The sequence below is a fragment of the Canis aureus genome, chromosome 3, assembly GCF_053574225.1.
Source record: "Canis aureus isolate CA01 chromosome 3, VMU_Caureus_v.1.0, whole genome shotgun sequence".
Taxonomy (NCBI): Eukaryota; Metazoa; Chordata; class Mammalia; order Carnivora; family Canidae; genus Canis; species Canis aureus.
The window spans coordinates 39,028,482-39,042,545 of NC_135613.1; the positions used below are offsets into that span (position 1 = coordinate 39,028,482).

General features: G+C 36.6%; 1 protein-coding gene across 1 annotated transcript in view; it reads left to right on the forward strand.

Moving 5' to 3' along the window:
- Positions 1 to 7,692, forward strand: part of HOOK1 (hook microtubule tethering protein 1) — a 65,627-nt gene extending 57,935 nt beyond the window's left edge. Inside the window, exons 21-22 of the mRNA XM_077891972.1 lie at positions 2,315 to 2,383; positions 4,191 to 7,692. Of these exons, the coding sequence (XP_077748098.1) occupies positions 2,315 to 2,383; positions 4,191 to 4,361 (240 nt within the window). The 3' untranslated portion in view covers positions 4,362 to 7,692. The remainder of the gene's footprint in view (positions 1 to 2,314; positions 2,384 to 4,190) is intronic.
- Positions 7,693 to 14,064: the final 6,372 nt, after the last annotated feature.

Below are 14,064 nucleotides of genomic sequence, written 5' to 3' on the forward strand. Positions count from 1 at the left end.
AACTCCTTAGTTGCAATTCCTGAGGGAAGAAAGTGCTCACAGAATCTGTAAGCCCTTGGACTAAAGTGGCAGTCTTGGTTATTAATCATGCACAGCTATATTAGTGATGACATCTTCTAATTAATTAACTGAGTCTTTAAGTTTTAAAAGTTATTTTTTGCACTAACGATGATACCATTTTTACTAGCTGGGTTAAGTATGTCAGTCTGGAGTTGTATATTCATAGATTTTATAATTGGGCATGTTCTAGCTTTCTTTGCAAAGTGTTTTACAAAGCTACTATTTTTAATATGATGTTGAGATGTGATACTGTTCTTGAAGTCCATTTGTACTTCCTCATAATAATGTATGTGTAATTGCAGAGCCCTGATGGGTTCTATATACTAGCCTTGAAATTTTCATAATTGATAGTAGGTTTCTTTTTAAATCAACTAGAAATGCTGTATTTTAGAGAGACACATTATATTCATTTACTGTTTTCTTCATATTATTTCTGAGCCAGTAGATATGGACTGTAGTGGAAACATTTTATTTAAAGACTTAAAGACTTCACATTCAGAATGGACACTAGTCTTTTGTGCACTGGCTAAGTGCTTGTCCACATCATGGAAAGTGCTATAGAAAGCACTGGATAGAGGTATCTCTCTGAAGAAACACTGCTATTCTACAGGATCCAACTTATATGTCTCTTCCCCCATAAAGCTTTCATATGTGTATTCCTAAGGCAGAGTTGGTTATCTCTCCATAGCCATTCCATGTATTCTGAACTCATAAATTCATCCTACAATAGCATTGTTCTTCTCTTTGGTGTTTGTGAGAGTGTTTTGAGAGCAGAGGCTATATCTGATATCTCTGTACTCCCAGCATTAAATATCACAGAAATCAGAGGCCTGGGTTACTGGTTTATTGGTATATTCTCTTAAAGTCATCACCTCCTCTCTCTGATCCTAGATCTTCTAATTGGTAAAATAACGAGACTTGGACTGAAAAATCCCAGAACTTTTAAATTGTATTGGTTATTTACTTCCCAGTGAAAATGTACAAGCATCATTGTTGATGCTTGAAGTACAGCTCCCCACTAAGTAGAATGACAAGTGGCACCTCTGACTATAGGGCTCTGAGGAGAAACTTGACTTACATCACAGCATATGGGCCTTTAGCTTACACATATTTTTCTGTATGTATACCGCAAGAAGCAAAAATGAGAAAAGTGGTGGAAATAGCAGTGAGTATTCTATCTACCATCCCTCTTGGGGAGTCTTTGTTTGGATGTGAGCCAGAAAAAGGTCATCTTGCCTCCCTCATTTTTTGTGTGCTTTTGTATCATGAGCATCTTACTGTAGGAACATTCAAATAGTCTAGTTTATAACTTTTTATATGCGTCAGCTGTATTTGGTGCTCAGTGAAATTACAAAATTTGCTATATTTCAGAAATTAAAAAATGGATGTAAGTCTCTAGGGTAGTGAGCAAATATGGCTATAGGCAATGTAGTATACAGATCACCAAGAATAGAGAGACAAAAATTTGTGTTAAGCTTTAGAGGAAATTTTTAAAGGATTTTCTGGCATATGTTTTACTACATCCTCTTTCTCCTTAGTTTTGACTCCTCCATAGGTGGAGTCTATTTTGTCATTTTTTTTTAAGATTTTATTTATTTATTCATAGACACAGAGAGGCAGAGACACAGGCAGAGGGAGAGAGAGACGCAGGCTCCATGCAGGGAGCCCGATGCGGGACCCGATCCTGGGTCTCCAGGATCACACCCCAGGCTGCAGGCGGCACCAAACCGCTGCGCCACCTGGGCTGCCCTATTTTGTCATTTAAGCCAGTGGTTACTTTCTTCTCTAGATAATGGGGGATAGTAGCATGAGAGTCACTAGTTTGTTTGTTGTTGTTGTTTAACATCTGTTCTTCCAGTAAAATTTCTAAAATAAAGATTTACTAGTCATTATCTTATTCTTTCTTAAAGGCATATACATGCATTCTCCATGATTTCATTAAGATATTTTTTTAAGACTTTGACAGAGAGAGAGCACACACAAGCAGGGGGAGCAGCAGAGGGAGAGGGAGAAGCAGGTTCCCTGCTGAGCAGGGAGCCTGATATGGAGCGCAGTCCCAGAACCCCAGAATCATGGCCTTAGCTGAAGGCAGAGCCACCCAAGCACCCCCAACCCCCGTTCAGAATTTGACTGCTTTATGCCACACAATGCATTTTTTTAAATTCTCTACATGGGCACAGGGAAAAAATGATTCCATTTTTTGGTTGTTTGGGTTTATTTCTGGGATTTTGATAGTCCTTGTATCTTTTTCCAGAGTGAATGTAAAGTAGCAAAATTCCGTGATTATGAAGAAAAACTCATTGTTTCTGCCTGGTACAATAAGGTGAGTTGACATTCAGCCAGTGATTGGATATTGTGTTTATCAAACATTTTGACCATGAACCATAGGTGTTTTTGGTTGATTTTCTCCTTCTTAAAATCCCTAAAATTGATTTTGTGACTCATCAACTGTTAGTTGATACACATGAAGCACACATACAGCAATTCATAAATATTTCAGGAATTGCCTTATTTGAATGAAAATCTTTAATTCATACTTCATAAAGGGTTTCTGAAGTATGAATATCTGCAATGCAAAATTAAATACTTATAGTACTCAACATTTATTTTAACATTCCATAAAGCCTCTATGTCTGTCTTTCACTGTTTTTTTTGTGTGTTTTGTTTTTTTTTAATCAGCGGTGCTCTTCAATAATTATCTCAACAAGGAGAGAGTAGTATAAAATTATTTGAAGTATTTTACTTTGTCATCCTACTATTAGCAAGATGTTTTCAAGCATTTCATGATGTATTCTTTTGGGTTCTTTTAATCCAAATAGAGAACAACAAAGCCATTATCTACCTTAGCTGCTGCTTTAGTATGAGAGAATATCAACACATGGATTCTCCATGTGTGAACGCTATGCTTCACCACATAGAACTGGTGGCTGTTCCTCAAACATGCCTGTTCTTCTATGTCACCATACTTTTTGTCTGTGCTCTTTCCTTTCCTTCTCTGTTTGGTAAAATCTGACCTAATTTAGCAAGGCCTTAAAGGAAATTCTATGTAAAGTGTTCCCAGGACCTGCCCTCATGAGTCAGTCATCCTAGTTGAAACTGCAAACTGTGTATTATTATCCCTGTTTCTCTGTAGCATTTTTTTTATATATATAAAGATTTTATTTATTTATTCATGTGAGGCACAGAGAGAGAGGCAGAGACATAGACAGAGGGAGAAGCAGGTTCCCCACAGGGAGCCTGATGTGGGACTCGATCCTGGGACTCCAGGATAATGCCCTGAGCCAAAGGCAGATGCTCAACCACTGAGCCATCCAGGCATCCCTTCTCTGTAGCATCTTGATACATGAATCATTAAAGATATTAGAGCCAAATAATGCATTATTATTCATTTTCTACCCATATCTTTTGAGCATTTACTATGTTCTATGTCTTCTACTAGTTACTCATAATTCTAAGCTGAGTAGAAATCTGTTATGTGGTCTATTGAGAAAAAGTAATGACTTCTTTTACTAAGAAACCCAACATCCACAACTACAGTAATTTGTCTCATATCAGTATATAGATAAACAATTGTGAATTTGAACTATGATGGTTCTCAAACTTTGGCATGCATCAGAAGACTTGTTAAAACAAGCTATTCAACTCATCTGCAGAACTACTGATTTAGTAGGTCTGGGTAGAATCTACAAGGTAGAACTTGCATTTTTAACAAATTCCCACTGGTACAAATGATGATCTGGGGACCACATTTGAGAACCATTGATCTAAGAGCTTTTGTTGTGCTATGTCTGCTCATTGTGGGTAGAGTGAAGGCCCAAATACACAAATTTCTTTGGAACCTTTTTTGTTATGATTAAGCTTAATTTTAGAATATTATTTTAAGCTACTATTTTTAATGATTTCAAATTCTGTAGGTTAAAATAGAGAAACTGGATTTTATGCCTTTGTTTCCTCTTCCTTGCTAATATTACAATGTACAGAATAATTAGCTTCTGAACCCTTTACTTTTTCTATAAAATGAGGAAAACATCAGCTTTATAGAATTGTATTCAGGATTAAATGACTTTATATATGTGAAAAGCACTTTACAAACTCTAAATAGTTTTATTTGTTTGCTTATTTTTGTTCAGAGTCTAGCATTCCAGAAACTGGGGATGGAATCTAGACTTGTGAGCGGCAGTGGTGCATGCAAAGACACTGGTGCCTGTACTCCTGCACGGTCTTTCTTAGCACAGCAACGGCATATCACCAACACCAGAAGAAATCTCTCTGTTAAAGTTCCTGCTATAACACCTGATTAAACTATAAAAGAAAACATAAACAGAAGTGCCCTTAAAATATTTTGTATCCTTCAGTTAACTGCCAGATTGAAAAAGAAATTTATGATGGTGGATATCAGCTATTTTAAAGTCAATATGCATAAAATTAATTTTGTCAGCTTACTTTGAAAACAAATATAGAATTAGCTATTTCTCTAAGAGAGCACATTTGAGTAATTGGAAGATGTAATTAGGCACACATTTTAAACATTTGTCTTCTGAGAGTATTATAATTTCAAATTGACTTTGTATATTTTAGTTTAATGTTGTCAGTTATACTAGCAACTTAGTTTGCAATGTGTTATCAGTAATAAGTAATTTAAAAATATATCTATATTTGTTTTATTATTTTGGTCCATATAAAAATAGTCTTGAAGTAGGTACATGGAGAACTATACAAGAGTTATATTTTTTGACTTGATATATATAAGGATTTACCTCTATCCTCAAATCTGTTAGGAAATGGGCCTATTTTATCGTGTAGTGAAAGATAAAACATTTGGAAGATTGGACTATTGCAATAACTTCTGCTGTAGTAAGTGACTAATTGGAGATTTTGCAGATTCAGGAGATTTCATAGTTCTCCTGCATACCTACTATAAACAAGGGCTTCTGTATAGTGTAGTTGAAATGCTAAGGGTATGGAATTGAATGGACTTTATAAAAGGTGATTTTTCTGGTGGGAAGCAGGGCAAAAAATATAATTTGTGTGAAACATCCACACCAGTTTTAATATGATTATAGTTATTGCTTTTAAGCATAGAATTATCAAGGCTTTTGCTAAAAAACATGCTGTAATAGTTTTCCCCTACACTGCAAGGAGATGGTGCAGTAAGGGAAACAGTCGGGGATCAGTTTGATTTTGTTTACGAATTAAGGAATCTGTCCAAGACTCCATTCATAGTATTCAGTTTACTTCTGTCCAAAGCTCTTCTTTTATTTATTTTCTAATTTTTTGGGTCATTTTTAAGAGTCACACTTTAGAACTTTGAGTTAAATCTGTGCTGTCCAGTATTGTAGTTAAGCCAGGTATGGCAATTTCAATAAAATTAATTCAGACTGAAAGTTCCTTGGTCACATCAGCCACATTTCAGATGCTCAACAGCCACGTGGCTGCTGCCTACCATTTTGGAAAATGCACATATAAAAGATGTCCATCATTGCAAAAAGTTCTATTGGACAGTGCTGTACTAAACCTTTTTATGGTAACTGGGAAATAACTCTTTGATGTTTGACCACAAAAATAAAAAGAAGAAAAATTTTAGGACTGTTTCAGATATGAAAAGGAATTAAGTTGTGACATAACTAGCATTCTGTATTCCTTGGAGTTGAATACCTTATGTTGTGATGTTCATTGTTAATCATTCCAGTGCTGTTCAACAACTGCACACCTATCAGCATATGTCTGACCCAGGGGTCAGCAAACTTTCTGTAAAGAGACAGGCGATAGATATGTTAGTTAATATCATAGGCTTTTTGAGCCATATGATCTGTCCCAACTACTGGACTCTGCTATAAGTGTGAAAGCAGCAATCATAAACAATATTTGTATAAGCAAAATGGACATTGTTGTATTTCAATAAAATTTTATTTACAAAAACTGGCAGTAGGACAGATTTGGCCTGCGGGCTGTGTCTAGATTTTATTTTCAGCCTTTCTTTGCATATATGAGTATTGTTCCATTTACAGTATTATTCATTTATATACTTGGTTTTTAGATTCTTTACCAGTAAATTTTTTACTAATCACTGACAATACAAGAATTTCATATTGCATTTAAGTCTCTTAAGATTGGGGAGCAGCTATCAGGATATGTTGTTTTATCAGGGTTACTTCTGTTGACTACCTCTTAGATTTTGATGTTTTTTATTGGTACAATTATATTGTTGGTTTGCGTTTTTGTATATTCTTACAGTTTGCTTGCCTGCAACTTACAGTGAAATGAAATAGCCCTTTGAAAATATTTTAGCATGCTAATTAAAATTTTCCAAATATTATGGCATTTTGGTATATTTTGGTCAATATAAGACATCTCCTCCTTTGGTGTTTACTACTTACTTATAATTGAGATTTTACAAGCTCTTCAAACTCCCTTTTCTTGAAACTTATTGTAAGACATCAATTTCAATAAATTAGTATTTTCACAGTCGTTCATAAATTTTAGTTACTATATTTGGAATTTCTAAGCAATTCATGCAATTTCTGAATAAGGACAGAAGGCTAGTTGTTTTTTTTTTTAATAGAGAAGAAACAAATTTTGTGATTTATCACTTTTCTAGTTGATAAGTAGTATTTAAAATGCTTGATATAGAAGTATTTATACAAGACTAATTAATGTAAAGTTCTGTATTATTGTGATTAACTATACGGAAATTCAGGAACTGATCAGAAGTGAGATTCTTTTCCACATCTGGTTAATGTAGTGAGATTGACACCCTGTGGGTGGTATAGCATTATAAATATTCATCACGAACCATGACTTCTACATGTCTGTTTTGTGAGGTTTGAGTGTATATGCCAGGGAAGGGAAATCCAGCATTTATCTGTTTGATAAGGAATTGAATGTCCCAGTGATTAAAGAGTAAAACCACAGACCAATTTGGAAATGATCTTTAATTTTGAGCATTTGCTCTAAGGTTAATATACTCCTTTCTCTTTTTAAAATAAAAAGTGTGTATACATATGACAATGATCATTTAATGTATTGAGAAATATTTGAAGTTCATTCTATTTTTTCAATGAATAAGGCTGCTGAACTAATGATTTAGTATAGATTAAGAATTAATGTCTTATCTAGAAACATTAAACTGAGTATCCTTCATTAAGATGTCACCACCTCTGATAACTAGATTGCTAATTTGAATGTCAGATAATGTTTCTACATCTACACCTCTTTCCGTATAGCTGGACATCTGGCTCTGTGGGGTGGCTTTTAGGCCACAGTACTGCATTAGGTTCTCTATATGCATATTTAATGAGAAGCATTCCTATGTAAAAGTGTGTGTGTATGGTTGTATGCATACATTCCTATTGTGAACCTGTACATGGCAAAGAAGTAGTTTGGAAACTTGTAAAGCACAACCATTAAAGAAAATAGTGTTCAGTTATTAAACTTGATGTAGCTTAAATATTGTTTAGTTTATAAGAGGTTCTTTCTATTTTCTATGGCAAAGACTTTGACACTTGAAATATAGAAGCAATACTTGATTTATTTTTGTAAGTATTTAGGATATTATTTTAAATAAATGATTGTCTAATAACAATAAATTAGTTGTGAAAGGTTTTAAATAAACTTTCTGATTTCTGTGTCTGACATTTACAGTGGATTTTTTTTAGCGGGTGTAAGTGCACATTCATTTGCTGTCTTAAATAAAGGATTTAAAATATTAGTTTTCTTTAAGAACTAATTACATTAACTTAATTCTTCTAATTTTGTTTTTCATTTGAATTTTTTGGTGAATAAGATGTGTAAAAGTGATTTTTCTATGTTCCCTTTTATGTCTCTGGTTTCATCACTATAATCTAAACATTTTGCATTATTGTGAAATCTGGAATATTTCTGGGTCTTTGGCAGAGTTGCTACTTATCACTCAACATCCATTCTCCCCTTCCTTTAGTAATAGAATGCCATATTTTAGTTTGTTACATTTTCCTCCAATAATGGGTGAGGGCAGGAAGAATAACTACTTCCCAGACTCCATTGTAACTAGGTGGGGCCATTTAACTAAATGCTGTCCAAAGAGATGTGAATAAGTAGTGAAGGGCAACCCTCTGGGACAGTGGAACTACAAGGAAGAAGACACTTGGATCCTCTGATACAGCCATTGGGTCAACTCAGCTGTCACTTCCAGCCCAAATTTCTCTGAAGCAATTTTTTTAAAGCAATTTCATTTTTTCTAGCATTCTACTTATTTCCCAATCTCTACATGTTTGTAAATGAGTTGTGAAATTTTTAGGAAAATGCAGGTGTTTCATGTTCTTGGAACATGTCTTGGAAAGGTTTAATTCTTTTGCTGTTAAGAGATGCTCAGTAAATACTTGTTTTATTACATGAATGAAGTTAATGTGCCAGATATGCAAAAATGGAAAAAAAGTGAAGTTCCATCTCACTTTAAATAGATCTCCATGATCTCAAAACAATGTGATTCTATAAATCTCACTTTCTGAACTTAGCAATAAATGCTGGCCCAACATCATCACATAATTTTGTGATTAGTTTCCTAAGAACAACCAAAGGCTCTTGACCTGCACTTGACTTGCACTTGTGGCTGCTAGCCACAATGGATACTTAAGCATAAAATTTAATTAAATTTTATTCCCTCGTTACAGCCACACATGCCTAGGGGCTACAGTATTGGACAATACAAGTAAGGAATTTTCAGTCATCACAGAAAATTCTAGATGCCTAGGTTGAATGTACACACTCTGCATCTCTGAAATTTCAGGTGATATGTGATCATAAATGTAGTGAAGTAAAACTTTCAGACATCTTCCTGCACGCAGCAACATGCCCAGGGCTAGAGCTGCAGTTGGATTCTTAAGCTAGCTACGGTTGTGTTGGTGAAGCACTCCACTCCCTTGTCCACCTGGGCTGTAGCAACATGCTATCATAAGTGGTAAAAGCTGCAGTTTAGGTGTCTTGCCTCGAGCTTCATTCAACTCAACTATTTCCCCTTTCCATAAACTCTTCCAAGGTTTCTCAAGTGAGATGAGAGCCATTTTTCTAAAATTTTCTGACTCTGTCTTACTGATCTTAATGTGATCTACTTATTTTTTCCTTCAAATATCTGTCCCAATACACTGTTTCTTGAGATCATTGGCCATGTCTGATTCATCTCTGTTTCCCTCACAGCACTTGGCACAGTATCTTCTACACAGTCAGTACGTATATACTAGGTGAACTAGACTTGCTGATGATACACAGGTTTTCTTTAGAAATCCTGTCTCAAGATGCTCTGAAGAGATAAAGGAAGTGAATTAAAGGAGCTTCTGAATAGACCAATTAAGAAATGCTCCATGTGTGGACTCAGTGAATAAACTGCCACACATTGATCAATACTTCTGAGAGAAATCCAGAAAAACAGTTGAGATTTGTGCATACCATGTGACTAAGGAAATACCCACACTGAAACAGGTAGAAAAGCTGAAACACACTCTCACCATAAACCCGACTCCCAGCAATGTGCCTTGCAATGTGAAGGAGACCCCCAACAACCAGTTTCTCCCTGGGGAGTGACAGGTTTGAACCATACATCTAACATCCCAACTTCTTTGGCTGCTACCTGAAGAACTAGCTTCTAACTAAGGTGTCTCTGGTAGCTGATGAGCCATGGTGCTCACTAGTCTCCTAGGACCTCAGAGAACAAGGATGTGGTTTTAAATGGGTACACAAACACTTCCTGGGATTCTTTCTCTGGTTCACTGCTGAGTGGCAGGCAATAAAGCTCAGCTCCCAGCTTCTCCCTGGAGGGGCTTCACTGTATATCTAGCACTTTTAACTTTTCTAGCTGCTGCCTGAGGATTTGCCTACTAACTAGCCTCCGTGTAAAACCTGATGGTGTAGGCAATTACCAGTCCTCTGGGAGCTTGAGCAGGCTTGTGAGCACTTTCTGTAGCTTCTCCCCATCTTACTCCAGTGAAAAAAACCAAGCCTTCGTTTTCTCCCTGGAAGGAGTTGAACTATACATTTACTACTCTGACTTTTCCAGCTGCTGTGTGAGGGTCTAACTTCTTTCTTGTTTCTAGGAGTTGACAAGGCCCAGCCTTCAGTAGTCGCTTTGGGTCCACAGAGAAAGTGACAGTTTTGAATGGCCCTGCAGACTATTCTTAGGACTTCTCAGTTCACTCCACAATAAAACCCATCATCTCTCTGGAAGGGACACTGTATACTACTACCCTAACTTCTCCATTTGCTGCCTGATAGTCTGGCTTCCAACTTGTCTGTTTCTGGGAGCTGACCACACAGGTAATGATTAATCTTGTGATTTTTTTGAACACATGTATAGGCACTTCCCAAAGCTCCCAATACCCAGCATGCTGCAGTGGTAAAACCAAGTCCCCAGCTTCTCCCTAGAAGGAGTTCAACTTCACACCTACCCACCCCCATCCTTTTCAGCTGCTACTCAAGGGACTGGCTTCTAACCCAGCTATCTATGAGAGGTAACATGACCCAGCATTTTGCCAGGACCCTGGGGACAACAGATCAACCATTTGAAAGAGTGTGTGGTCTAAATGAGGAAGCAGGAACTGATCACAGCTCCTCTCCCCCGCTCAGTATAGGGCAAGTGAGTGATAAAGTCCAGCTCCCAGGTTCTCCCTGAGGAGAGAAGGAATTGGAACATCTAGTGCTCCAAACTTTTCCAGCTGCTATTGTGAGGAATTGGCTTTTATCTCGCCTATCTTGAGGCACTGACAGGACTTGGCATATTCTATTCTCTTGGGGGCCACTAAAAACTAAGATGGCAGTTTGGACAAGCACAAAGGTTTGAGAGGCATCCAGAATCTCTGGCCAGGCTGACTTGTGAGGCTCATCTATATGAGGCTAGTCTGTGAAGACTGGGAAAGGTGAGTGTTTTACGTAATGTGCAGAAACCAACATAGATTGTCAAGTACAATGAAGAAAGAGGAAAATCTGTTCCAGAAAAAAGAACAAGGTAAATCTCCAGAAACTGACCCTAATGAAATGAAAATTTGTGATTTACCTAATAGAGAATTAAAAATAATGAAGTCAGGAGAACAATGCGTGAGCTAAGTGAGAATGTCAACAAAGAGAAAATATTAAAAAGTACCAAACAGAAATCATAGAGTTGAAGAATACAGTAACTGAAATGAAAAATTCAAAACAGATTAGATTAAGCAGAAGAAAGGATCAACAAACTAAAAGGTCATTGGAAATCATTTGGTAAAATGAGCAAAAGAAAAAAAGAATGAAAAAGTGAAGATAGTTTATGAGACTTATAGGATACTCATCATGGGAGTCCCAGAAGGAAGAACGAGAAATGGATGGAAAGCTTATTCAAAGAAATAATACCTGAAATCTTTCCAAACCTGGGAGAAAAAATAGAAATCCAAATCCACAAGTCCCAAAGGATACCAAGTAAGGTGAAATAGACTCATACCAAGATACGTTATAATCAAATTGTCAAAAGTTAAAGACAGAATTTTGAAACAGCAAGAGAAAAATGACATGTTATACACAAAGGAACTCCCTTAAGACTATGGGCAGATTTTTCAGCAGAAATCTTGTAGTCCAGAAGAGAATGGGACAATATACTCAGAAAGCTGAAAGAAAACAAAAAACCCTGCCAACCAGGAATACTTATTCTGAGAAACCTATCCTTCCAAAATAAAGGGGAAGTAAAGACTATCAGGTAAACAAATGCTGAAGGAATTCATCACAACTAGACCTGCCTAAGAAGAAATACTAAAGGGAGTTTTTCAAGTTGAAATGAAAGAATATTAAACAGCAACACAAGAGCATCAGTATGAAAGGTGGGCAGCCCGGGTGGCTCAGCGGTTTAGCGCCGACTTCAGCCTGGGGTATGATCCTGGACCCGGGATCGAGTCCCACTTCGGGCTCCCTGCATGGAGCCTGCTTCTCCCTCTGCCTGTGTCTCTGCCTCTCTCTCTCTCTGTGTCTCATGAATAAATAAATAAATAATCTTAAAAAAAAGTATGAAAGGTAAATTGGCCAAGGTAAATATAGACAATAAGAGAATACTATATTACTATGACAGTGGTGGGTAAATGACTAAAGTATTAAATATAAATGATGTTACGGACACAATATAAATAAACGTAAATTGTGACGTTGTTAGCATATAATGTTGGGGGGAAGAGAGGTAAAAGTGTAGAGATTTGTTTGTAAGTGAAGTTACCCACTTGGAATGGACTGTTACAATGATAGTTTATGTACACCCAAAAGAAACATACTTACAGAAGTTACATAAAAGAAAATGAGGGAAAATAAAAAACACGCAAAGGAAGAGAAGGAGAGAAGAAGAAAAGAACTACACAACAAATTATTTAACAAAATGGTAATCCTCCTTCCATATCAATAGTTATTTTACATAAAAATTGATGAAACTTTTCAATCAAAAGATCTAGATTGGCTGAATGGATTAAAAAACCCAAGACTATGTGCTATCCATAAGAAAGAAAAAGGCAGGCTAGAACGTAAAGGGTTATTAGAAATGGAAGACAGTAAAAAAAAAAAAAAAAAAAAAAAAATGGAAGACAGTCCTTTCCTGTGGCATCCAGAGAAAGAGGAGTGTTTTTTCAGCCTTTGAAAAAGAAGGAAACACTGCCATTTGCCACAAAGGTGAACCTGGAGGACACCATGTTAAGTGAAATAAGACAGTGAAAGACAAATACCACATGATATCACTTAAATGTGAAATCTAAGACACTGATCTCATAAAAGCAGGGAGTAAAACCATGGTTGCCCAGGGGCTGGAGGGGTGGTACTCATTAAAGGGTACAAAGGTTTAGTTATGTGGGATGAGTAAGTTCTAGAGAACTAATATACACATCATAGTGACAACAGTTAGCAATACTGCATTTCATACTTGAAATTTCTAAGAGAATAAATCTTAACCTCCCACCACACACACGAGATTAACTATAGAGATGATGGATAAGTTATTTAGCGTGATTGTAGTGATTTTTTTTCACAATGCATACTTACATATAAAAACAAGTTATACACCATAAGTATATGCAAAAATGTCTCAAATAGTCTTTTAAGTTGAAATAAGTATTAATTAGAATTTATTACTACTTTAAAGTTGTTAAAAATAACTTATCCTGAATTTTTTGTTTCATAAATCCAGTGTCTACATGTCCTCAAGGTGCTTCTGTTGTTTACTTCATATTGTGCATGTTGGCCATAGTTTCCTATTCTTTTACATGGTTCATAATTTATTCATTAAAAATTTGACATTTTAAATGATACAATGTGGAAACTGGAAATCAGGGACCACCAACACCTGTAACTGTTACTGTTGTAGAGTTCATTACTTCTTGTTTGATGACTTTCTGAGACTAATTCTGTAAAATTTCTATTCTTCATCATGGCAGATACTGGATGTTCTGCTTTGTTAGTACTGTGTTCAGCTCATGTTTGGACAGAGACCTCCTTAAGTGCCTTGAACCAGGGAGTCTCTCAGGGCTCTACCTATGAGTTGGGTTACATCTTGGACACACTAGCAGTTTGCAACTCTGTTTTAGCCTTAATTTCCTGATCATGCAGAGCCTCAAGGTCAGCCAAAGTGAGAGATTAGGGCCTTTTCTGGTCCTTCCTGGCCATGTACACAGTCCTTGCATGTGCCTGGGCTTTTAGAATCCCAGAAATATGTTAGAGCTCCTTGAAGCCCCCATGGACATCTCCTTCCCCAGTTTCTCCTTTAAAAAAAAAAAAAAAAAAAAAAAAAAAAAAGATTGATTTATTTATTCATGAGACACAGAGAGAGAGAGAGAGAGAGAGAGAGAGAGAGGCAGAGACACAGGCAGAGGGAGAAGTAGGCTCCATGCAGGGAGCCCAACGTAGGACTTGATCCCAGGTCTCCAGGACCATGCCCTGGGCCAAAGGCTGCACTAAACTGCTGAGCCACCCGGGCTGCCCCCTTTTCCTTTAAATCCTCTTGTTAGCACCAACTGGTATCACCACCTTGGGTTCAGTGTTGCA